Here is a 27,115-nt window from a genome sequence, read left to right as displayed (position 1 = left end):
TTCATTATGACCAGAACAAGAAGAATGACGTAGACAATAACCACAATATTGTAAATGAAAACAACTGAAATGCTTAAGAACCCTGATTGACGGAACGACCAGTCTTAAGTACAGAGGGCTGATGATGAACTCTTACTTCACCTCTCAGAGGCTGTGGAAGTACAGAAGGAGACATGCATTTTCAGACACAATCAGTATAACACAAATTTGTTTTGCTTGACTATATTTATGTCTTACAAAGGAAGGCTTTGGAGAGGGAAGGGTAATAATTAGAAGAGAAGTGGCACTGATACAAAGAAATAAGGTGTGTGTGTGGGGGGAGAGTATCAATGAAGAACCTAAAATATACCAAAGAAAGCATAAGGAAGTTCAAATACATAACCTTATTTGTATATGGAAATGTTCATGCTGTTGATAATTTTCTAGTTAGTAATTTTTTTAATAGTATAGGTACCAGACAGTGAAAAGCTTATTTTGCATCCAAAGCCTCATTTATTCAAACACAAAGTGCCAAGGTAAGAATGGATTCTGAATTAACCAAATAGAGATTACCTGAAGATTTTATTTTTTTTAAATAGATTATATAATTGATAGAATAGTCATATCTTCAAAATGTCATGCAATTTTGAATAAATCATTATATTTCTCAAAATTCTGCCACATTTGTTTGTTTTAAAAACCCTTACCTTCTGACTTAGAACTACCACTAGGTACCAGTTCCAAAGCAGAAGAGCAGTAAAGGCCAGGCAGTTGGAGTTAAGTGACTTGCCCATAGCTAGGAAGTATCTGAGGTCATATTTGAACTCAGGATCTCCTGCCTCCAGGGCTGGTTCTCTATCCACTGAGCCACCTAGCTGCCCCTATATTTGTTTTAAATTAGAGAGATTGAAGGGAAAGACTCAAATTGAAGTAATGAAATCCAAAATTTGGGAAGGGACTGTGAAAAGTTATTCATTCTTTCCTTCTGGACAGGACAATACTCAGAAGGCTTCATAAAACTGGTTATTTTTAATGACTCAAAATTGCTTTTCACGAGATCTCTTAGTTAATCTATCCCACTGTCTAGACAAATCTCCTTTACATCTAATGTTTATTATCAATGATGCAGTTTAAACCCATTTCTTCTCATCAGCAAACTTTTCTCACCTTAATACATTCCCAGTCATCTTATTTTTTTTTTCTGAAACTTGGGTGGGGGCAATGGGGAGGTTTGGAACTACAATTTCATTCGTGTGGGGAACTTATGATGAAGAAATTCCTTCTATCAATGGGGATCTGAGACTAAGCTATAACTTTGGGCAATGTGAGGTTCAGCAGGGTCACATATACAGTATATGTCAGAGGCAGGAGTTGAACCTATGTCTACTTGATTCTAAAACTGGTTCTCCGTCTCCTGTATCAGGCTACCTCTCTTCTGAAATATACCTCTGGCAATACAGAATTTTTTTCTCCATAAAAAAGGTGCATATACCTAATGCTAGGATGACACTTAACATTTCCAGCATTCATATGATGGCAACCTCTTTGACCTGTCTAAGGAGACTAAATATTTATAAGGAAATGTTCCAAGTTCTTTTTTTAACAAACAAACCTTTAAGTAGGCAGAGAAATGCAAAATGTTCTAATTACTTTCTTGAGTGGATTTTTATTTGGGTTAACGCTTGGGCATACGGATATGATACTGTTGGTTAACTGGAAACATCATTGCGAAATCCTAAGGTCTGATTTAGGAAGTTAAATTCTTTAGTTTCAATGCAAGCATCAGACAGAAAACAGAATCATCCAGTTCTGGGGATTTCAGCAACTTTTGGTAAAGAAGAAAGTTTTATTTGTGCCTTTTCAGCACGAGTTAGATAAGTTAAAATCTGCCTTGCCCTTTTGTAATTTGCATTGTAGAAACTGGAAAGATGCTCTCACTTCCTCTTTTTAATTTTAACCGTATTTTATCTTCCCCATTAAAAAAAAAAACTTACTTTGTGTCTTAGAATTAATGCTAAGTATCAGCTCAGGCAGTTGGGGTTAAATGACTTGCCCGGGATTGCACAGCTAGGAGTATCTGAGACCAGGTTTGAATTCAGGACCTCCCATCTCCAGGCCCAGTTCTCTATAAAATGAGTCACTTAGATGCTCCCTATTTTCTCCAACTTTTTTGCTTCCTTTAAAGAATTGTTGACTCTTTTTTTTTATGATACTCTTACATCACTCTCATTTCTTTCCCCCAACATCTCTTAAATTTGCTTTTTAAAATCTTTTTTGAGCTGTTTCAGGAATTCTTTGGGGGCCTAAGATCAACATGTAAACATTTTTCTTTGAGGCTTTTTGTAGTCATTTTGAAATTGCTATCCTGTTCTGAGTTTGTTTTGAAATCCCCTGCCACCATAGTAACTTTCTACGATCAGGGTTTTTTTTTTTTGGTTTTTTTTTTTTTTATTTATTTTTTGTAAATTGGAAAATGAGAGAATGTCCTTTGATTGGGGAATGGCTGAACAAATTGTGGTATCTGTTGGTGATGGAATACTATTGTGCTCAAAGGAATAAAGAACTGGAGGAATTCCATGTGAATTGGAATGACCTCCAGGAATTGATGCAGAGTGAAAGGAGCAGATCCAGGAGAACGTTGTACATAGAGACTGATACACTGTGGTACAATCAAACATAATGGACTTCTCTACTAGTATCAATGCAAGGATCCAGAGCAAGGCTGAGGGACTTTTGAGAAAGAAAACTAGCCACATTCAGAGGAAGAATTGTGGGAGGAGAAACACAGAAGAAAAACAACTGCTTGAACCCATGGGCTGATGGGGATATTATTGGGATGTAGACACTAAACAATAACTCTAGTTCAACAATCAATAATATGGAATTAGGTCTTGATCAATGATACATGTAAAACCCAGTGGAGGGGGCAGCTGGGTAGCTCAGTGGATTGAGAGCCAGGCCTAGAGACGGGAGGTCCTAGGTTCAAATCTGGCCTCAGACACTTCCCAGCTGTGTGACCCTGGGCAAGTCACTTGACCCCCATTGCCTACCCTTACCACTCTTCTGCCTTGGAGCCAATACACAGTATTGACTTCAAGATGGAAGGTGAGGGTTTAAAAAAAAGAAGTGGAATTGTGTGTTGGGTAAAGGGGATTAGGGAGGTTTGGGGGAGAGGGAAAGAACATGAAATATGTAACTATGGGAAAATATTCACAATTTTAAAAAAGTAAATAAAACAATTTAAAAAATTTATTTTTTGTTCATTTTCCAACCTCTTTAACTTTATGTTAAAGTTGGACTTTGCTCCTGGGGTAAAGGGGACAGATTTTCCATGATGCTGTTTTCAATGCTAATTCTGGGAACCTGTTAGTTTTCAGTGCTTCACAGATGGTATGATATAAGAAAAGGTGTAGTCACTGCTATCCTAGCCTGTGCTCTGGTCTGAATTGGCCTCAGTTTATCAATGCCCTTTTTTAAAAAGGCTGATGCCCAGAACTAAACATAATACCCAGATATAGTCCAAATTGGGCAAAATATAGCAAGACCATCATCTTCCTTATTCCATTTACTAGACTTCTCTCACTCGGCCCAAGACTGGATTCCTTTAAGGCTGGCTAGATTTACCAGAGGCAAAGAAGTACTTAAAATATTATATTTTAAACATTTTAGTCTATCTTTATCTCAAGTTCCTCCTTTAAAATCTCCACCAGACACTATGTTTCTGATATTGGGAACAGCATTGCCTAGTATAATCCTTCAGGTTTAACTGTGCCAGCTGGAAATGAATGCTCTTAACTTTGAACTCCAACTGAAAAATACATTTTTAATTATATTTTTATGGCAAAAAAAGTTTTTTTAAGAAACAAAATACAGTACAGAACAATGCCTATCCACATATTAAGTGGAGAACAAATGTTTGCCCAGTGAACAATGTTCCACAATGTTCCACAATGTTCCCCTGAAGTCAGATCAGCTGAAATAAAGGTCCAGGCAAACACGTGTACTTTGCAATAGGAAAAAAGTAAAACTCTCTCACTGCAAACAGAAAACCCCAAATAATCAAAGTGGAACAGTGATGGTATCAGAACTACTAAAACATGAGACCACACCTGTGAAAGCATCAAGTTTTATTGACTGGAAGAGTTCAGCAAATGTTTGTTGAATGAATATGAATGTGTGAGGTGAGAAAGCAAAGATTTCCTTATGAAGACGTAGAATTATAAGAAGGGTATGGTGACTGGCGGTTTGCCCCAAGGATTTGAAGTTTTCAGGATATTGGCAGTATGTGGATTCCTCCAGAGAGAGTGAATCTAGCCCCTGCTCTCTCCAAAGTGATCAGTGACTCCTTAAATGTCTCATCTGTTCACTTTTTGTCAGTCCTCATTCTTCTTGACCTCTTGTCAACAATTTGACACTTGTAGCATCCGTGTTTCTGAGAGGGGTTCAAGCTGCATCACAGAATTCCATTATGCCCCCCAGAGCTCTAAGGGAGGGGGCACTTAAGGCCTGGTATAAAAGCCAGGTCACCCCTCTTCTAAGGGTCCTGACTCTTGGCTCTTGGCTCTGGGCACACACATATTCTGTGTAGCTTTGGGGCTGAGACATTCAGTCACAGACAGCCAGGGGCTGCTTTATTTGAGAGCTGACCTTCAAAGATGGACCTTCAAGCAAGATCACAGCCAACTACAGTTTAGCTGTTTAGGTTTTAGAAGGAAGATTATTTAGGGACTTAGATAGGAGTTCAGCCTTTCAAGATACATTTCCCCCTTTGGGGTGCTGCTCATTTGACATAGCTGATTTAGAGAGCTTTCCCTTATCTCTCCTTCCTAAATCATTTCCCTTCTTCCTGTTCCCAGAAACCATTAAACCCTTATTATTGAGAAACTGTGCCTGGATGCCCATAATTTGGGGTGATACTCACATCCTCCAGAGGCCAAGATCCTCTTTCTAGTGGCTCTGAAGTTGAACCTAGCTTCAGAGCCAGTGGGCTGCTCCTAAGACATCAAGCCTCACCTACTTCTATTCTCTGGGGAAATAATATATACAGAGAAAGATATTATCATAAGGGTTAGTCTTTACCATTACCAGCTTGAATCCTGAATTTACCTAGCCAGATCTAGCCTCCATTGTTTGACTGAAAGATATCAGTAACTGATTTTAACAGCTCACTGTTTTGGGGGTGGAGGAAGATTCTACTCCCTCACTTTAGCCCCTCCCATCCAGTCAAGTCTGCCTGCCTCTCCTCTGATCTGGGACTGGGGAGACCCCATTGCCATCTGACCCCTAATCTTACACACTGTTTACCATTTTTTCTTCCTAAATACTCTCTCCTCTTGGATTTTGTGACACAGTTCTCTCTTGGTTCTCTTTCAATATATTTGATTGTTTCTTCTCAGTCTCCTTTTCTGGTTCATCAAATACATCATGGTCTGTAACAATGGGTGTACCCCAAGACTCCATCCTAGGCTCTCCTCTTTTCTTTTATGTTAAAAAATTTGGTAACTTCTTCGTGTGCCATGAATTTAATCATCATCTCTATGAGACTATTTATTAAAAGAAAAGAGTGTATTCTTATGAAGGAAGGAGTGCATTATAGGAATGTAATGAGAGGACCAATGTACAAGCAAGCACAAAATGGAAATCAAATATGAGTCTGTCTAGTTAGATTATAGAGGATGAGAGAAGTCAGGAAAAAACAAATCAAGGCTTTAAAAACTAAACAGAGTTTTCTATTTTGTCTTAGGGATGGAAGAAAGTCACTGGATTTGACTTGGTAGTGGGAGAGAAGCACACATGGTCAAAATTGCATTTAATTAAAAATTTTTTTATTTTAATAACAAATTTCCACATGAGTTTTCTGAAGTTATGTAATCCAAATTATCTTCCTCCTTTCTTCCCTCTCCCCTCCTGGAGCTGACAAGCAATTTAATCTGGGTTATACATGTATTATCACGCAAAACATATTTCCATATTATTCATTTTTGTAAGTGAATAATCTTAAAAACCCAAAGCCCTAGAACCCAAATAAACAAGTGATAAAGTCATATTCTTCCATGTGCACAGAACTGCATTTAAAGAAAATTACTTGGGCAGCATTGTGTAGAGTGGACCAGAGTGAGGAGAGACTTGAGGCAAAGAGACTAATTATTTGATGGAGTGAAGGTATATAATGTAACTACAGGCTATTACATTTATTAATGTTAATAGACAGTATTAATAGGAGCACAGTGTCCAGGAATATAAACATAAGAGTCCCAGAATATTCTAAACTGATCAGACCATACCTGTAGGGTTGCATTTGGTTCTGGGCACCATATTATATGAGGAACACAGAGAAAATAGAATGTGCCTAGAGGAGAATGATCAGGGTGAGAGGATGGTGAATAATAGCAAGAAGAACTTCCCACCAAGTAATCCCCAGTCCCTGTTCCCCCTGTTGATCTCTTCCTCCACCTTCCTAGAGCATTGAGTCTGGAGCGCTCTTTTACCTAATCACTCCCTACCTTAGAATATATTATGCTGAGGAAACTTGGAGAAACAGAGTTAAGTGATTTTCCCAAGGTCAAAGACAGCTAGTAAGTGTCTGAGGCTAGATTTGAAGTCAGGAAGTGAGTCTTCCTGACTGAGCCTGGCACTCTATCCCTTGCGCAATGTAGCTCCCTATCTACAAGTATTAGAATTAGGCTATTTTGAAATGAAATGTAACTTTGAAATATTTGAAAGATTTTCTGGTGGGTGGAAAACTAGATTTATTCTATATAGTTGTGGTAGGCTAAATCAGAAACAGTGGGTAAAAATTTTAAGGAAACAGATTTGAGTCCAGATTAGGAAGGCTTTTCTTTTCTTTTTTTTTAGTTTTGATTTTTTATTTTAATAATAAATTTCCATGAGTTTTCTTTTTTTTTCTTCTTTTTTTCAAACCCTTACCTTCCATCTTAGAGTCAGTACTATGTATTGGCTCCAAGGCAGAAGAGTGGTAAGGGCTAAGCAATGGGGGTTAAGTGACTTGCCCAGGGTCACACAGCTAGGAAGTGTCTGAGGCCAGATTTGAATCCCATCTCTAGGGCTGGCTCTCCATCTACTAAGCCACCCAGCTGCTCCCTACATGAGGGGTGAAGGGGAAAATAAGAGCATGAATCATGTAACCATGTTAACTTTTCTAAAAAATAAATATTATTAAATGTTTAAAAAAAAAGAATTGTATTGCTGTTACTAGCAGTCTATTACATTTGATCTTTCCACAGTATTTCAGTTACTATGTATAATGTTCTCCTGGTTCTGCTTATTTCACTCTGTATCAGTGTATGTAGGTCTTTCCAGCTCTTTCTGGAATCATCTTGTTCATCATTTCTTCAGCTAAGGAAGAATTTTCTAATAATGAGAAGTTTTCAAAAATGGAATGTACAGTTTTGGGAAATACAAAGTTCATTTTCTCTCCATCCAAACTGAGGCTGGATGACCAGCTTCCAGGGAGGTAATAAAGACAAATCTGAGGTGGGTCAGAGAGTTTGGACTCAATGATGTCTGAAACCCCCTCTGAACCTTAAATAGTGTGATTTTTGAGACAGCACTATCGACATTTTCCATTGCAGATATACAAGCCCAATCCAGATGCAACAAAAAAGGCAAGGAGCGTACTTACAAGGACAATATAAATATACTATCCAAAGCAAAGAATGAATAGAGTAAACAATTTTTTCCCAGGGTTTTCCATGAACCCAGTGTGGCAAGAAGTGAACTGGATAGTTTTGGGGTTTTTTGTTTCATTTTGTTAAAACTGCCTGTTTTACATAAATTTTTTCATTTAAACTCACAACTACACTCTGAGGCCAGTAGTAGTGGTTTCATTTCCCCTATTTTGCAGATGAGGAAATTCAGTTTGAGAAGTTCATGCTCACAGAGTATCAGAAACCAGATGTAAACCCAGGCCCTTCCTGAATCATGATGGCAAATTATGAAGCAATCACAAAAGACATGGAACAACAATTAACCCAAAATATAAAGACACACAAGACTTTGAGGAGGCTGGAGCATGTTACTAATGATAACTTACTTATAAGAAGCTGCATAAAATACTTTACTTAGGATATGTTTGAGTGAAAAAGGAAGTAAATGAATCATGGAATTAGAATAAAAGGGAAAAAAAAAAGAATAAAAGACATCAACTGTATGGTGTTGGTGCCACACTGGTGCCCCTGATCCTAACAGGAAAATCAGAAGGCCCTCAGTGCACTCTGAAGATTTTATGGAAAAATATGGAGAAGTCATATATATTAAGAAAGTTTGGCAGAGATGGAATCTGTACCAGTAAAGGCGTCAAAGCCACAGACTTATTTAAGTATTAAATGAAATCTCAGGGGGGGATATTGTGTGATAGACAGAATACCACAGAACCAAGTTCAAGTCCCAACTCTAAGAAATCCTATGTGACCATGAGCCATTTGATTATGCTCTGAGTACCCCAGACCATTTGTGGATGGAGCCCCTTATGTCTCTGAAATAACAGGTCTAGTCTAATCTCATTAAACTAAATAAACAATGTGAAATCAATTATGATACTGCTATTGACCTTAAAAAACCAAGCAAACCACACAATAAAGTAGATATAAAATATATTTAATTCATAGCAATTTTACATAATAAAAACTTTTAAATCATCTCAATGTTATTAGCTTCTTCAACTAAATTTAGTTTCATGTTAAATGCTGCTCTGATGTTAGCCCAGAAAAGCGCTTGTTTACTCTTCTCCTTGGGCCATTCCAAATAGGTTCTTCGTGCCATGAGCGCTTTCAGCTTGTGATACTTGGGAGGAATGTTGTACTGGGGAATTGGTTCCAGTAAAATGAGGATTAAGTTATCAGAACATTCATGAAAAAGTTTGTGGTGAGCAAAGTAAAGCTCATAATGGCACCACTCACTCTGAATGAAGTTGGGAGATAAAACAAAGATGGATTTGTGGCTTTTCTCTATACAATTTATGATGTTTTCAACAATACTCTTTCCAGGGACAAAGTTTCTCTCGTGAAGACAAATTCTTATCTCTTCCTGCTTGAGGTTTGGAAGTAGCTCTTGCTTCACCCAGGGAGAGTCCAGTTCACTGTAGGATATAAAAGCATGGAACTGGACCGTTTTCTCAAGTTCCTCTAAGGGGATGTTCCTAGCTCTGTGTCGGGTCTGAGTCCACTGAAATATCATCCTCAGATACCATGGCAAGTCAAAGTAAATACAGAAAAAAGCTGTAACGATCACAAGAACCAACACAACGAGAACAATAGTGATAATCAGCAGAACTATATTACATGACAAGGGAGACATGTGAAAGTCCTTTAAAAGTGTTCCCTTATAGTCATCTGGAAAGGCACACTTATATGAATGTGGCCATCCACTCACCACTCTGCTTGACAGTGTGGCCATATTTTTGCTAAATTCCCTTAGCTCACAGGTACACAGGAATGGGTTATCTTCTGCTTGTAGTGACTTAATATTCTGGCAGCTGTTGAAGAAGTGAGCAGATGGGTGGGAAACTGAATTGTGTTTGATGATCAATACAGAAAGGCTGCTGAAGGTACTGCACCCTGGAAGATCGACTAGAAAATTAAAAGCAATATTTAATTCTTGCAAAGTTTCCAGATTGGATATGTTTTTAGGAATGCCCTTTATTTTGTTTCTGTATAGATCAAGTACTGTGACACTAGGAGGTAAACATCTGAAGACAGAGTCAGTGAGTTCATTGGAAGACAAATTCAGAACCAACAGACTTTCAGGCCAATTGCAGTTTCCCTTCTCTTCATCATAACTGATAGAATTCTGGCTTAAATCTAAATGTTTCAGGGACTTCATTTTTTCTGTCATATCAGCTATTTTAGAAAGGTGTTTTAGTTTGTTCTTTTGTAAAATAAGTGTTTGTAAGAGGCTTAAGTTTTCACAGTCTGGGAAAATACTGTCTGGGAAAAGATTGTTAGCAAAGTTCAAATAGTGAAATGGGCTAGGCTTAGAGGGGCAAGGCATATGCACCATACGGGTACCAGATATCGTTAACATCTTTATGTTCATGTCTGAAAAGATATCATATATATTTGTCTGTGTAAACAAATAAACTTTGAGGGTGAGAAGCTCTATTTTCAGTTCTTTCAGCAAAGTTTCATCATATGTAAATGGCTCATAAGAAATTTCTTCCACCAATGTTAAGTTGTAGATATAAAGATATTCTACAGGCTTGTGCCAAAGAAATTGAAGAATTTCCACGAAACATTTCCAAGTGTCTTCAATATGGCAAAGGGTAAGATTCAGGGATTTTGAATTATGAATTACTTTTGATAGAAAATCAGTGAAAAATGAGCATTTATCATTATTTAAATTAATATTAGTAATTTCTAAACTTCTTAAGTTGTTCACTGATATATTCAATTGCATAAAGAGGGCTCTATTTGGAGGGAAGATAATCTGTAGTTTCTTTGTGTCCAAAACTGGAAGGCTCTCCAATTTGTCTTTTTCCCCATAAAATCTTTCTAGATCTAGCAGGATGTTACTTAGATTTAAATGACTAACAGGTAATAAGTCTGATTTTTGTATCCTTTTAGCACTCAGTCCCAGAAAATCTAATTGGGTCAAATTTTTAAATTCCTCACAAATAGGAAGGGACTCAAATTCATTAAATGAGAGGTCTAAATGTATGAGATTCTTGAGAAGATAGCAAGAAATATTCCATAAGTTATTGTGGGATAAATCCAAGAATTCCAGATCCTTATTGAATTTAAAAACACTGATATTAAGGTACTGGATCCTATTATGAGAAAGTCTTAAAACTCTCAGCTTTGGTAGAAATTTGAAGTCCTCAATCTGAATCCCGGTTATATTGTTTAGTGATAAATCTAAGACTGTTGTTTTTGGTGACAGGAGACGTGGGACATGACTGAGAAGGCTGTTTGAATAGTTGCTTATAAATTCATTTTGCAAAGAGTGTTGGATTCCACTCCCAAGGATCAATACAAAGATGAGGATAAAATGGAATGTGTTGATGATAGGTGGCTTGAGATTAACCATAGTGTTGTAGTGCACATCCCAACCGATGTTCTTCAGAGCATCTTAATACAGGTCCGAATTCTAGAACAAAATCCACATGAAATATTTGTTGAATGAATATTAATTCATAATAATACAGTTTTGGTATGTCACCCCACCCCACCCAATACAATAATGGCTAGTGTTTACATGGCAATTAAAAACCTACCAAGTTCTTATACTGTCTTCACTCATTTGATTCCCACAGGAACTTTACCTTGTTAGGTAGAGACCAAATATCCCTATTTTGTGTACAGAGGAATTGAGCTCCAGAGAGATTAAGTGATTTCAGAGGACAATGGATTTAGTACTGGTAGAAATCTCAAGGGCTGTTTAGTTCAACCCCATTATTTTGTGGTTGAAGAATATGAGACCCAGAGAGACTATGTGACTTGTCCAGGGTCAGACAGCTAGTATATGTCGGATATGGGACAAGAACATAGATCTTCCTAATTCCCGAATCTTATTCTCTGTGCCACACTATTTTTCTGGTGACTTGCCCAAGATTACACATCTAACAAGTGTCAGAGGAACCCATGTCTCTGCTAATTCTATATTTAGTACTCTAACTATATACTTACCAATTAAATGTTTTAGAGAAGTTACGTAGTTTCTCTGTGCCTCAGTTTCCTGTCTATAAATTACAGAAGCAACATTACATAGGAGAAAGGAAGCTTGTCAGAGTAAGTAAACCTCCAGTTCAAATCCTAGCTCTAACACTAACTGTTTGGCCACAAGTAAAACATTTGACCTCTCTGAAGCTCAGTTTCCTCATCTGCGAAATGGGATATTTATCCCCATAGTACCTGCCTTACAAAACACCATAAGATAGATGCTACAGGGATAATTACTACTTAACCTACTACAACTTTATTTTAATAACAGAGGTGATATGATGGTAACATGTTGTTTTTTCCCCCTAAAACACTTACTGTCTTAGAATCTTAGAATTTTGTTCCAAAGCAGAAGAGTGGTAAGGGATAGGCAATGGTTAAGAGACCTGCCCAGGGTCACACAGCTAGGAAGTGTCTGAGTCCAGATTTGAACCCAGGACTTCCTGTCTCCTGGCCTGGTTCTCTCTCTGCCCACTGAGTCACCTAGCTGTCCTCAGCAATGATAATATGTTAACAAAGTACAGTCTAAACCCTGGAATCCCTTTACAAAGATGAAGGAGATTCCCAGATAAAATGGAAAGTTTAGCTCGTCACTTACTGGCTGGCTGAATATTGTTTATACCCATGTTGGCCCTTCAAAAATGGAATCTACTAGCCTTGCCAGTTCAATATAGAGAAAAGCTTAATGATGGATTGCCTGTTGAACATCTACCAGCAGGCAGCATCAAGGGACAGAGAGGTAAGGAAGAAGTATTTTCCTAGTCTTGCCCTCCCATCTTCCCCACCTATAGTCCTACAGGGCAGATACTTACCCAGGAAAAGACTAACACATCCAGAAGGAACCAAAGATGCATATCTGTAGGGAGACACACACACACACACACACACACACACACACACACACACACACAAAAAGAAGGATTCAAGATAAGAAACAGCATTGAGGAATGTGATCCTTGGCTGCAGAAAAAATAATCAATTGTGGATTAAAAGGAGAATTTGCCCTGATAGCCAGAGGATGAAATGCAGAGAGGAGAAGACCCAGGAAGCTCAGCCAATGGACCTCCTCCACAGAGATGCCATATCCAGGGAAGAGTGTGGTGAGGACTATAGGAGAGGAGAAAAGACTTTGGGATCCTAAAGTCCTGGAGGTATGAACTATCTGGGTCAGTTGGATTCCTATGCATAAACTTCACTTCCACTCTATCCTAAATTTGTGTCCAGTCTTTCTATAGGTTCTGTATGTATTTGTAGGACAGTGGCCCCAGATTTATGGGAAGAATGTTATATAGCAGCTCTTCTTACTCTGCCATCTACTAGCTGACTTTTAAAGGTAGCAATAGAGTCTCATGAGCTACGTAGTATTAAGAATGCAATCCAACAAGATAGTTGAATATTGGAATCATAAGACTGAAGATATTTCCATTGTGTCTGGAGGCAAATCTACTTATATATAACATGTTTCATGAGAGAATAGCTCTCAGAGTTAAACAAGATAATGGACATAAAATACTTTGTGAATGCTAAAATACTACTTTACTAATAGTCTGAAGAAAAGTAAATTAGAAAAGTAAAGAAGTCTTAGAATATTTAGCCCCACCCATCAAGGATATTTTATACACTCTATTCATAAAGATGAGGAAATAAATAATTCATTTTAGAAAGTTTTGATTTTACTAAAGGCCTTTAGAGATGGAAAGACCCTGTGACATGAGAGTTGAACACTTTCAATTATTATTTTTTAAAAGATTTAATGAGAAAATGAGATGTTTCAGTTATCCAGAAAACTAATTTCTCTGCAGTATCTAATTATCCAATAATGTCAAATAAATTAGATATTAATGTAATTATAGATTTATATTATCTGGTTATCAAAGCGGATGACTCAATTACCTTCACTAGTTCTAATCATTCTTTTGTACTTGAATATAACAAATCTGGGAGGTCAGAGCCAAGATGGTGGTTTAGAGGCAACAACACAGCTGAACTCTCTTCACATTCCCCTCCAAACAACTTTAAAATAGCTCCTCAGATCAATTTTGAAGTGGCAGAAGCCAACAAAAGGTCAGTGTGAGACACTTTTCCAGCCTAAGGAAACATAGGTTGTGGGCAGGAAAGGTCTGTAACACCAAGGTAGAGACTCATCTGGAGCACACCTACCCGGTGAGAGCAACAGAAGCAGCAACAGCTTCAGGAGCTCTCAGCCCATAGATAGTAAGAGGTTCAGTCAATTGATCAGAAAGAGATTGTAGGGGACTCTATCCTGGCATTTTGTATAGCTGACACTGAATGGCAAGTCTGTTATACATTTGTAGTCCTAGATCATAAGGCAGAGAAGGAAGCTGGTGTTGGTCACAAGGAAGGAGATGCCCTGGTCATAGTTCCAGGACCAAAAGGAACTTTATCACTTGTGGCTGCAGGAGAATATAAGTTGTAGTCATAGTTTCAGGGCCAAGAAGGGTTCTAGTACTTGCAACAAAAGGGGATCAGGGATTCTTCCTGGATAAACCAGAGTACAGACCAGGAGAGCAGGGACTGACCATACCCCTCCCAAGATCATATGACCTTGGAACCATCAAAAATTTGCAGACTGCCAGAATTAGCTCTGTTTTCAAAACTTGGGTCAATGTGTCTCCAATCCCAGTTGAGCACAGCCCAACTCTAACATAAAATTCAGAGTCAAGAAATAGACTGGGGAAATTAGCAAAAAGAGAAAAAAAAGAACTTGATCACAAAAAAATTATAATAGTGGAGGGGCAGCTGGGTAGCTCAGTGGAATGAGTCAGGCCTAGAGATGGGAGGTCCTAGGTTCAAATCTGGCCTCAGCCACTTCTCAGCTGTGTGACCCTGGGCAAGTCACTTGACCCCCATTGCCCACCCTTACCACTCTTCTGCCTTGGAGCCAATACACAGTATTGACTCCAAGACGGAAGGTAAGGGTTTAAAAAAAAAAATTATAATAGTGGAGCTGGCCTTTTTGGTAAAGTATTCATTTTACCTGATTGACTAACTCATCAGTGAGTCATGTTTTTAAATAGGTGCTCCTAAAAAAGTCATCCTGAAAGGTTTGAACTTAAAGGAAACCTTTGGACACTTAAGGGTCAAAATCAGAATATTATACTATGCTTTTAGAAACTATTTTGAGTGAGGAATATATAGAGAAGTATAGGTCTGCAATTCTTAAGTCCTTTTTGGAACCATTATACTAAATGAGTGCCAGTGGGATGTCTGATTTTTATAAAATGTCATTGATATGATATCTTATTTTTATTTAAAATACATGACAAATGTTTTTATAAAAGATTAATCATTAATAAGTCACTCTGGACAGCTAGGTGATGCAATGAATAGAGTACCAGGCTTAGAATCAGGAAGTTTCCCCTTCCTGAGTTCAAATCTGGTCTCAGATACTTACTAGTTGTATAGGCCTGACCAAATCATTTAATTTTCCTCATTTGTCAAATGAACTGGAGAAGGAAATGGCGAACCACTCCAATATCTTTGCCAAGAAAACCCCAAAATGGAGTCACAAAGAATTGGATACAACTGAACAACAACAACAGAAATTTAGACAATGGGGATATCAAGAGAAACATAACAGTGGTGCCTTAAAGGAATCTATGTTCAACTGGGACAATACAATAAATACACCATTACGTAAATATGAGGTAATTAAAGGAAACAAATCAGTCAACAATCAAAGAATAATGTTCCAATACACAACAGCACTGAGAGGACATAAAAGGTCCACCGGAGTCAGGTGGGTTTGACCAAGGGAGGTTCTCAGAAGAAGTGAATTAAGAAGAGAGTTTTTTTAAGGAGGTGAAGGACAGGAATTGCTTGAGAGGAAGGGGGCCATGTATTCTAAGGTAGATTTACCATTACAGTTAAGAAGTGCCTCCCTGTGTCTAATGGAATTCTCACTAGGAGCAATTTAAACCCATTTCCTTTTGTTTAGCTCTCTGAGAGGCATTATGATACTTTATGTCTCCTTAGGAGGATTTCTGGTTCCTGTCATCTATCAGAAAGGCCTAAATATTCCAAGATTCATAATAAAGGAGGCAACAGTTATCATAAAAAAAATATGACAGTTCAGTTACTGAGCAGGAAGGACCTTAGAGATCATCTTGTTCAGCCCCTTCATTTTACAAAAGAGGAAACTCTTTTGGAGGTTCCCAGGCAAGGCAGGGGAAATCATTGACTCAAGAATATGCAATTAGTGGCAATGAGGTAACCTAATGAACTACAATAATAATAATAATAATAACAACATTTATATTGTGCTTTAATGTTACCAAAATGCTTTACAAATATTATGTCATTTGATCCTCTCAACAATGCTGGTGCTATTATTATGCTCTTTGTACAGTTGAGGAAATTGAGGCTGACTAAAGTTTTCCAGTCATCCAACCAGTAAATATCTAAAGTTGGATTTGAACTCAGGACTTCCTAACTCTGGGCAGCTGAATTCAAATCTGGCCTCAGACACTTATTAGCTGTGCAACCCTAGCCAAATCATTTAGCCCTGTTTGTCTCAGTTTCCTGTATAATGAGCTAGAGAATGGCAAAGTTAGAGTATCTTTGCCAAGAAAATCCCAAATGGGGCCATGAAGAATCAGACACAACTGAAACAATTCAACAACAACTTCTTAACACCAGGTCTAACTCTCTGTCTCTGCCAATGGATATCCTCCTGTGTAGCATGATGGACGGAGTGCTGGACTTTGGAGTTACGAAGACCTGAGTTCAAATTTTGCCTCAGACACTAGGTTAATTTCTCTATGCCTCAATTTCTTCATTTGTAAAGTGGAGATAATAGTAGGACCCGTTTCCCAACATTGTTGTGAAGGTCAAATGAGATAATATTTGTAAAGTGCTTTGTAAACCTTAAAGTGTTATATAAGAGCTATCTATAATCATCATCATCATTGTTCTAGGATTCCAACCCAGGTCCTCAGTACTCTTTTCTCTATACTCCATTAGCCTTCAGAAGATGATGGTGGTAGTTTTGTAACTAGCAACATGGAGCAGAATTGTAACTAAAAAAATTTTTTTTAAAGAATAGTACAGGAAACATTAAGTTTCTTCTGGGTCATCAAAGAATTAAAGTTGAGGGTCATCAAAAAAGGAAAAGAAGAGGCACAGAGTGTGATTATGCTACTATATTGCCAGAATTGGGCAAGAGGAATAGTGGAAAGAATATTATGTAGCATAGATAACATGTAACCAGAGGAGAAGAGAGGTTAGTCATGAGTATCAACCAGGAAGTAAAGGAGAAGAATAGATGCTCCCATGACATCTGTGCCATGTCAGGAGGACTGGAAGAAGTCTCTCAGCACGCTCAGTAGACTTCTTCTCCTTCTCGCCCTGCCAAGGGCCTTTTATGTGGACAAGGATGGAACAAGGGTTAAGGGAGGGGCAGGCTTAAGTTGTAATCTATACCATTTGAGAGAGAATACCCCATGGGGGGATATCACAGATCAATAAAATCATGGGTGCTACCCATCCCCACCTCAATTATACAATATTGGATGCCAAGAAAATGTTTAATAAATATTCTAAGCAGAAGTTTGATGACTTTATTTTTGTCATTGTCATCTCTTTGCCTCTAGTCCTATCCCTCTCCTATCAATCCCTAGCTGCCAAAGTTATTTTCATGGAGCACAAGTTTGGACCACATATACTTTCCTTGAAAAGCTCCCACAGCTACACATTGCCTCTGAGATCATATAAATAAGACGTTTCTAAGTATAGATGGAGTACATGGACCAACAGGTTCCCTTCATTAGTCTACTGTAGTAAAGGTTAAACCCAGCACATCCTACTAGTCAAAATGGGGCAGTATGGTCAGTTATCTTGGCCTAGAAATTCTTGCTTCCATAATGGCTCAAATCTCTGCTGTCAATACATTCCTCTAATTCTGGAAACCAGTTATGACTCACTACTTTTTTTCCATTTTCCATTGATGAGTCTGCCAGAAACCCTCTGCTACGACCAGATTTCTTGCTTTTAGGACCATCTGCTTTGCATCCTGACAATTGATCTATCTGCTTTGCCTTTTGAATTTTAATTCATCTGGTAACAATAGATAGCTCTGTATTTAATGATAATCTCCTAAATGTTTCTGAGCCTAATTTTCATTCTGAAATATCAAGAATATCTCCTCCTCAGCAGCCCAGACCTGGCCGGATGGCACAGAATACAAACTTGGACATCTCTAAAGAAAGATGACATGCATCCACTTAGTACTATGTATGTCAACCCAGGTGTTCATTTGGATTTATCTATATACAATTAGTTCCTGAGGCCTAAGGGAAAACATTGAAAGCATAAACCAATAACACTTAAGCTATGAGGAAAGAGGAAGGGGAAAAAAGGGTGGGGCGAGAGGGGAATGATATAAAATAAGATCTGGGGGAAAAGAGAATAAAGGGGAAATTATTAGAGCACAAAGTAACTAAGCAGAATGAGAAAATAAATATAGTGGGGAAAGACAGAGAATAAGAAGAAAAAGGAGGCATAACACAAAGGAAAAAAGAAGTTGAGCTATTTAAAGAGACTTCAAGCAAAACCACCATTCATCTGTTTGTTCAACCAACGTACACTGAGAAGCACTGACTACAGGCAAAATACTACATAGTGTATTGATTGCAAAACTGAACAAGTCATGGTCCCTTTTTCTTCAAGAAGTTTACAGTCTATCAGAGGAGATAAGATATCCAGGGACTTCTGAAACACAAAGTAGAATATGATGAGTGTTATGTATTTAGATTACTTACTCACTCTAAGAAATCATGTAAGAAAATAGAATAATCAAACAGGGCACCAACTGGAGATGAGAGAAGACAGGATTAACAAGCCCAGGAGAAGGGAGAGCAGTAGAGGATAAAATGAACAAATATATTTTTGACCATCTAGTTTTTCACCCCACGACATCCACACCCTCTTCTCTCTCAGTGAAGAGGAAAGGACTACAAACAATGGAATTTCCAGAATTCAAGTAATACACAGAGAGTAAAGAAAACCTACCTGTTTCCAGCATAATCCTTTGTACATCCTTCTTCACCTTTCACAGTTTTGATTTGAAAACAGTGTGAGAGCGACCATTCTCAACCAGATTTCTTTTCAGAGGAAAGAAAGTTTCCTCTAAGCAACCTGAAAAATATATGTTGAAACTACAGGAAGTAACAGACTAAGATGATTTTATGCCATCTATTGAACCTTAATGGAACTACACCTTATAATGAATTTTCCCTACATTCATATAAAAGCATACATGCCCCCTTTTCAACTACACAGGCATAAAACTAAGGGAGGGCAACCAGAGATTTTCCTCTAGGGTGATAAAATGTATGGGACATTTATAACACTTGGGATCTCTTAACAGGTAGAAACAATAGTTTGACACCTATTAGCAAGAATAACTCATTCTGGAGAGATAATTTAAGAATTATTGGACTACCTGAAAGCCATGATCAAAAAAAAAAGAATTATATTTCAAGAAATGATCAAGGAAAACTGCACTGATATTCTAGAACCAGAGGACAAAATGGAAAATGAAACCATCTTCCAATACCTCCTGAGAGTCCAAAAGGATAACTCCCAGGAATAGTATAACCAAATTCCAAAACTCTAGGTCAAGGAGAAAATATTGTAAGCAGTCATAGAGAAACAATTCAAATATCCTGGAAGCACAGTCAGGATAACACAAGACTTAGTGACTTCTACATTAAAGGATCAGACAACCTGGAATTTGATATTCCAGAGGGCTTCAACCAAGAATCACTTACCCAGCAAAACTGAGCATAATCTTTCAGGGGGAAATGGGTATTCAATGAAATAGAAGACTCTCAAATATCCCTGATGAAAAGGCCAGAGTTGAATAGAAAATTTGCCTCTCTAGTGCAAGACTCAAAAGAATCATAAAAAGGTAAACAGGAAAGAGAAATTAAAAAACATTGGATAAGGTTAAACTGTATGCACCCATACATGGTGAGATGATTCTTGTAATGCCAAAGAACTTTGTCATCATTAGAGAAGTTAGAATTAATATACATAGACAGAGGGTAACAGTGTGAGTTGAATATGATGAGATTATAGAAAAAGTAAAATTAAATTAAGGCATGAGAAAGTAATGCATTGAGAGGATGGGGAAGGGAAAAATTGAATGGGTAAATTATTGCACATAAAAGAGACATGAAAAAATGTTCACAGTGGAGGAAAGATGGGGAAGTGGGGAGGAGAGCATGAAAACCTTTCTCTCATCACAACTGGTTCAATGAGGGAAAAACAAACATAATCAATTGGGTATAGAAAACTCTCTTACCCTACAGGAAAATAGGAGGGGAAGGAAATAAGAGAAAGGAAGTGAGGCTGGTAGAAAAGATGACAAATTGGGGAATGTGGAGGTCAGAAGCTAAACAGGGGTACATAGGACATTAATATCCAGTTATCATAATGGCACAAACATTTTTTAAAGTCTCTCTAATAAAGGCCTCATTTCTCAAATACACAAAGAAATGAGTTGAATATATAAAAATACAAGTCATTCCTCAATTGATAAAAGTCAAATAATATGAAAAGGCAGTTCTCAGACAAAATAATTAAAGCTCTCTATAGGAATGATGAGCAGGAGGAGCTCAGAAAAACCTGGAAAGACTCACAGGAATTGAAGCAGAGTGAAACAAGCAGAACCAGGAGAACATTGTACACTGAAGGAATACCTTACAATAAACAACTGGGAATAACAACTATTCTCAGCAATAGATACATCTAAAAACAATCTCAAGGGTCTCATGATAAAAAATGCCATCTATTTCCAGGGGAAAAAAAGAATTGAGTCTGAATCTACATCAAAGCAAACTTTTTTCATGTTCTTATTTTTTTTTCTATTTGAGTTGCCTTCTACAAAAGGATTAATATGGGGAAATGTTTTACATGATTGCACATGTAAAGTCTATATGAGATTGCTTACCATCTCAAGGAGATAGAAGGTCAAGAGATATTCTTTTTTTGCTATTTATTTATTTACTTTTCTTTGGGTATTTCTTTAATTAAAAATTTTACTTAATTAATTAAGAATATTTTTCCATGGTTACATGATTCATGTTCTTTTCCTCCCCTCCAGCACCACCCTCCATAGCCAACACACAATTCCACTGGGTTTTAAATGGATCATTGATCAAGACCTATTTCCATATTATTGATAACTGCACTAGGGTGATTGCTTAGAGTCTATATCCCCAAACATATCCCCATGAAATCATGTGTTCAAGAAGTTATTTTTCCTCTGTTTTTCTACTCTGGGGAATATTCTTTGAAAAATGTTGGAAACTTTTTACTTGTAATTGAATGGGGAAGAAGAATAATTCATTCCAGAGTTTCATTTGAGTTGGCTTTCTCCCTGGCCTATTTTCACCCTGCTATCTTCCTCAGTACCTGAGCTATGTCCCCTGTTTCTCCATGCTGGAATGGTGTTCCAGGACTCTTCCCATATAATGGCTTGGGTTCTAAGGTCCAAGGACTCTCACCATAGTCTTAGTTCATCTGAATTTGTACAAGTTCTAAGTTTCTTTTGTCATGTTTATCCATTACACAAGAATTGTTGGTCATTATTCTGTCCAGCAGACTACTGTTTTTGAAGTAGCAGATGTCATTTAAACACGTTGCTTGCTGCAGAAATATAATAACAACATGCTTGTACAGGTTCCCAAAGGATTAATTAGGGAAACTTATTGTTATGTCTTTATGCATAGTAGGCACAACACTTTTTCTCTAAAACCTTATTTCCAACCAGCAAGTCGAAGCATGTAGGAGAGATAAGAAAAGGAGGTTTGTGAACTGCTTATAACTTCCCAGGTTTATATTTAATTTGTTACTCTGAAGAATTGAAGGGAAAGGAGAGTAAAGAGATATTTGCCAGGGGTATGCTGGTAAATGGTTAACAACTGAAGGAATGTATACGTTTACACTTCATCTTCATTATTTACATTTTCTCCATCACTTTCTTAAATCTCTACAGTCAATAAATTAATAAATCAAATCCTGATTTCTAGTGCTTACCAGTTTACAAGATGGAAATATTCTCATTGAAAATTTAACAATCAGCTCTCTCTAGCTGATTTGAGCTAGCTCCACTATAGCCCTCATATTTACTACTTCTAGCTGGAATTTCAGGCACTCATTTCACAATCTATGATTCATGATATAGAACTAGAGAATGGGTTTCAGACAGTATAAGGCCAAACTCCTTTAACTAAAAAGTTGCTATTATTAGAAGAATGCAGCTTTAGAATTTTAGAAAGAATGCTGACTTTAGAGTCAGGGGATCTACAGCTGTTTCCTAGCTTTGACCCTAGGTAGTACAGTGTGACCTTGGGGGGGGGGGCAATGTGCCACTTTGCTCACAACCCTTCATGGGTTCCAGATAGCCCCCCCAATACATGTTAGATTCTTTAGACTGGTGTTTTAGGTCCTTCACAACTTAGCTTTCCCAGGTCCCTCCAAATACTTAGTTCCAGACAAGTTAGACTTCTTAATTTCCACTAAATGCCCAATGCTTTCCCAACACCTATGCTTTTGTTCACATCATTCCCAGCATCTAGAATACCCACCCATTCTCTGCCTCTTAAAGTATTCCTTATCTCTCAAATCAGGAGTCCAATGGCACCTCCTCCATGAGGTTTTCCATGATTCCATGAGTTGGTGGAGATCTTTTCTACCTCTGACTTCACATAGCACTTTGTACCACCTATACACTTAGTCATGTTCTATTTTAGTTTATAGTAAATTACATATGTGTTATCTGCCTTACTAAGTGATAAGTTCCTTAATGATAGGAACCATATCCTATTTAGCAGAGCTTCTGCACCCAGTAGGTCATTTAAAATATTTGTTGAATTTGAAATGAACATGGTCAGAATCAAAAGAAATATCTAATTTGCTTGAAAATTCAATTAAATGAAATAGTGCAAGCATTCTAATTAAGGTTTTATTGCATGTAGAATTTTATGTTTTAGTTGAGTGACCATTTAATAATCAACCTCATTAATCAGCATTTTCTCAGCTTTATAGAGACACAAAATTTTAAGTGATTTGTCTAAGGTCACTAATGAAAAAAGGCACATAATGCCCTGCAGCTGGGCTTCATCACTTATGCATTTATGAGAAGGACCAAGGCTCAGCTTCTTCCTTTCATTCATTCTTACTCATAAAAATGTAAGAGGCTTCTCAATTCTCTGCAGGTGGCAGCAAGAAACACAGTTTGGTCTTTTTAGCAGCAATCATAGCATATCAGGACTGACTTAAGAGAGGCTGGCATCTGTAGGGCAAAGTAAACCCATCTGAGAAAGCGGTATGTGTTTCAACTTTGTAAGATTTCTTGGGACACTGAACTTTTCCTAAAAATAAAAGTTAATCCTACAGAAGGGACATTTCTATATATATTAGAAACTCATTGCAAACTAAAACTCCCATAAAAGAATAAGGGCAGCACTTTTTTTGTAGGCTGGTCCAGAGAATTAGATTGTCATGTAAACAGCAGGCACCAAATACAGGCAATATAAAAGCATTTTGACAAAATAGTATAATTCTGAATTACATGAGATTTTGCCATCTTAAAGGCATGAGAAAGTAAAAATATGGACTAACAAGTTTGTTTTGATGGCTTTTATTCGTTAATCTTTCCAAATAGATTGTTTTCCTTTGATATCAATGGATGCTAGAATCAAGGTCTGGGTACAAATCGGAGGCCATGCATGCTGTGGAAAGAGGAGGAACACCATACCTCAGGGGAGAAATAGTTCACTTCCATCATGCCTTGGTTCTTTCAGGAATACTGTCTAGAAACCACTGATCCTGAATTTCACAGATTCAGTAGCCATAGGTAGAGTGAGTTCACCCAGACTGGGACTGATCCTAAAAATAAAAGGATGCATCATTCCTATTCCAACTCCTTTTCAGATGAAAAAGAGATAACTTACAGCTGGTAATCCACTTGAGAGGATTTAAAATTCTCAAACAAGAAAATCATTCTTGGTAATGCTCTTGTAGTGCCCATGGAACCACTCTGAACAAATAACAAATAATACTCTTACTAACACCTTTTGTAGATAATAGGTGTGATTTTAAACTACTGATCCTGTCAGATGTCATATATCCAAATCAGTTAAAATCAGAAATCATTTATTAAGCACTTACACTGTGTTAGGCTTCAAGATCACAAAGACGAAAATTAAGTAGTTCTAGCCCTCAAGGAATTTATGTTCTAGGAAATACATTGCTTTAGAAAGTCACACTCTAGAGCAGGGGTCGGCAATGTATGGCTCTTGAGCCATATCTGGCTCTTTCTGCAGGAGCCATAAAGTCAGTTTTTTTTCAGGCACTTTTACAGGAGCAGCACTGTGAGCACTGTATGGCTCTCACGAAATTACATTTTAAAAAATATGGCATTTATGGCTCTCACGGCCAAAAAGGTTGCCGACCCCTGCTCTAGAGACTTGTCCACTCCTTCTACATTTGAGTCAGATTAAAGAATGTTCCTCTAAATATAAGCAGTTTTTTTTTCAAAAAGGCTCCTTTTAATCTATTTGAGAAAATAAGATATATACAAATGAAATAATTTGTGGATGAGAGCTACAAATTGGATTTTTGAAACAAGAATATAGGAAAGATTACTGATTATGTCAGTATGAAGAACTCTCCAACAACGAAGATACAATCTGTCAAAGACTTCAGTAAATACTTGGGAGTTGTCTGAGACAATGAGAGATTCAACAACTTGGTTGGTCGCTGTTAAAATGTAGGGGGCAGCTGGGTAGCTCAGTGGATTGAGAGTCAGGCCTAGAGATGGGAGGTCCTAGGCTCAGATCCGGCCTCAGACACTTCCCAGCTGTGTGACCCTGGGCAAGTCACTTGACCCCCATTGCCTACCCTTACCACTCTTCCACCTATAAGTCAATACATAGAAGTTAAGGGTTTAAAATAAAAAAATAAAATAAAATAAAAATAAATAAATAAATAAATAAATAAAATTTATTTTGTAAAGCTGATAATGGAGTGTCCCAAAAGTCTTCAGAAGTATCAATGTTACAAATTTATAAGTGTCCTTTGAAAGTATCATTTTTTTAATTTTGAAATTTTCATTTAATTAATCAATTTATAACATTTTCCCATGGTTAGAGGATTCATGTTTTATCCCTCCCCTTTTCCTACCGCCTCCCATAGAGTATACACAATTCCATTGGGTTTTACATGTGTCATTGATGAAGATCTATTTCCATATTATTGATATTTGCACTAAGGTGCCCATTTAGAGTCAGTATTCCTAATCATATCCCCATCAATCCATGTGATCAGGTAGTTGTTTTTCTTCTGTGTTTCTACTTCCAAAGTTCTTCCTCTGAATGTGAATAGCGTTCTTTCTAATAAGTCCCTCAGAGTTGTCCTGTATCATTGCATTGTTGCTAGTTGAGAAGTCCATTACATTCGATTTTACCACAGCATATCCATTTCTGTGTATAATGTTCTCCTTGTTCTGCTCCTTTCACTCTGCATCAATTCCTGGAGGTCATTCCAGGTCATAAGGAATTCCTCCAGTTCATTATTCCTTTGAGCACTATTCCATCACCAACAGATAATACAATTTGTTCAGCCATTCCCCAACTGAAGGGCATACCCTTGTTTTCCAGTTTTTTGCCACAACAAAGAGCACGGCTATAAATATTTCTGTGCACATCTTTTTCCCTATGATCTCATTAAGGTATAAACCCAGCAGTGGTATGGCTGGATCAAAGGGCAGGCAGTCTTTTAGCACTCTTTGAGCATAGTTCCAAATTGCCATCCAGAATGGTTGGATCAAATCACAACTCCACTAGCAATGCATTAATGTTCCAATTTTGCCACATCCCCCCCAACATTTATTACTTTCCTTTGCTGTCATGTTAGCCAATCTGCTAGGTGTGAAGTGGTACCTCAGAGTTGTTTTGATTTGCGTTTCTCTAATTATTAGATCACTTTTTCATGTGCTTATTGATAGTTTTGATTTCTTTATCTGAAAATTGCCTATTCATGTCCCTTGCCCATTTGTCATTTGGGGAATGGCTTGATTTTTTTTTTTTGTACAATTGATTTAGTTCCTCATAAATTTGAGTAATTAGGCCTTTGTCAGAGGTTTTTGTTCTAAAGATTTCCCCCAATTTGTTGATTCCCTTCTAACTTTGGTTGTATTGGTTGCATTTAATTTTGTTTATCCAAAACCTTTTTAATTTAATGTAATCAAAATTGTTTATTTTACATTTTATAATTTTTTTCTAACTCTTGCTTGGTCTTAAAATCTTTCCTTTCCCAAAGATCTGACAAATATACTATTCTGTGTTCGCCTAATTTACTTTTAGTTTCCTTCTTTATATTCAAGTCATTCACCCATTCTGACTTTATCTTGGTGTAGGGTGTGAGATGTTGATCTAAACCTAATCTCTCTCATATTGTTTTCCAATTTCCCCAGCAGTTTTTGTCAAATAGTGGATTTTTGTCCCAAAAGTTGGGCTCTTTGGGTTTTTCATAAACTGTCTTGCTGATGTCACTTATCCCAAATCTATTCCACAGATCCTCCCTTCTGTCTTTTAGCCAGTACTGTATTGTTTTGATGACCACTGATTTATAGTCCACTTTAAGATCTGGTACTGCTAGGCCAACTTCCTTCACATTTTCCCCCATTGTTTCCCTTGATATTCTTGATCTTTTGTTCTTCCAAATGAACTTTGTTATAGTTTTTTCTAATTCAGTAAAAAAGTTTCTTGGTAGGTTGATGGTAAGGCACTAAATAAGTAGCTTAGTTTGGGAAGGATTTTCATTTTTATTATGTTAGTTCATCCTACCCATGAGCAATTAATGTTTTTCTAATTGTTTAGTTCTAGTTTTAATTATGTGGAAAATGTTTCGTAATTGTGTTCATATAATTCCTGTGTATGTCTTGGCAGATGGATTCCCAAGTATTTTATTTTGTCTAGGGTGATTTTAAATGGAATTTCTCTAACTCTTGCTGCTGGGTTGTGTTGGAAATACATAGAAATGATGATTATTTATGTGCATTTATTTTGTATCCTGCTACTTTGCTGAAGTTGTTGATTATTTCCACTAGCTTTTTAGTTGATTCTCTAAGATTCTTCAAGTAGACCATCATATCATCTGCAAAGAGTGATATTTATTCTCCTCACTGCCTACTTTAATCCCTTCAATTCCATTTTCTTCTCTTAATTGCTACTGCTAGTGTTTCTAGCACAATGTTAAATAATAGAGGTGACAATGGGCATCCTTGTTTCAATCCTGATCTTATTGGGAAGGCTTCTAATTTATCCTCGTTGCAGATGATGCTTAATGATGGTTTTAGATATATACTGCTTATTATTTTTAGGAAAAAGCCTTTCTATTCCTATACTTTCTAGTGTTTTCAATAGGAATGG

The 27,115-nt window shown here is 37.2% G+C and overlaps 1 protein-coding gene across 1 annotated transcript; it reads right to left on the bottom strand.

The window, feature by feature from the left end:
• Positions 1-8,621: 8,621 nt before the first annotated feature.
• On the bottom strand, positions 8,622-11,692 carry TLR6 (toll like receptor 6). Its single transcript, XM_044682337.1, has 2 exons — positions 11,622-11,692; positions 8,622-11,082 (listed from the first exon to the last, which is right to left on the bottom strand). Exon 2 carries the CDS (start codon positions 11,020-11,022, stop codon positions 8,629-8,631), a length of 2,394 nt encoding a protein of 797 aa, XP_044538272.1. The 5' UTR covers positions 11,023-11,082; positions 11,622-11,692; the 3' UTR covers positions 8,622-8,628.
• Between the last annotated feature and the right edge of the window lie 15,423 nt (positions 11,693-27,115).

Source organism: Gracilinanus agilis, chromosome 6, assembly GCF_016433145.1.
Source record: "Gracilinanus agilis isolate LMUSP501 chromosome 6, AgileGrace, whole genome shotgun sequence".
In the NCBI taxonomy this organism is placed as follows: Eukaryota; Metazoa; Chordata; class Mammalia; order Didelphimorphia; family Didelphidae; genus Gracilinanus; species Gracilinanus agilis.
The sequence above is the reverse complement of the archived record's forward strand: the minus strand, read 5'-3'. Positions and strand labels throughout refer to the sequence as shown.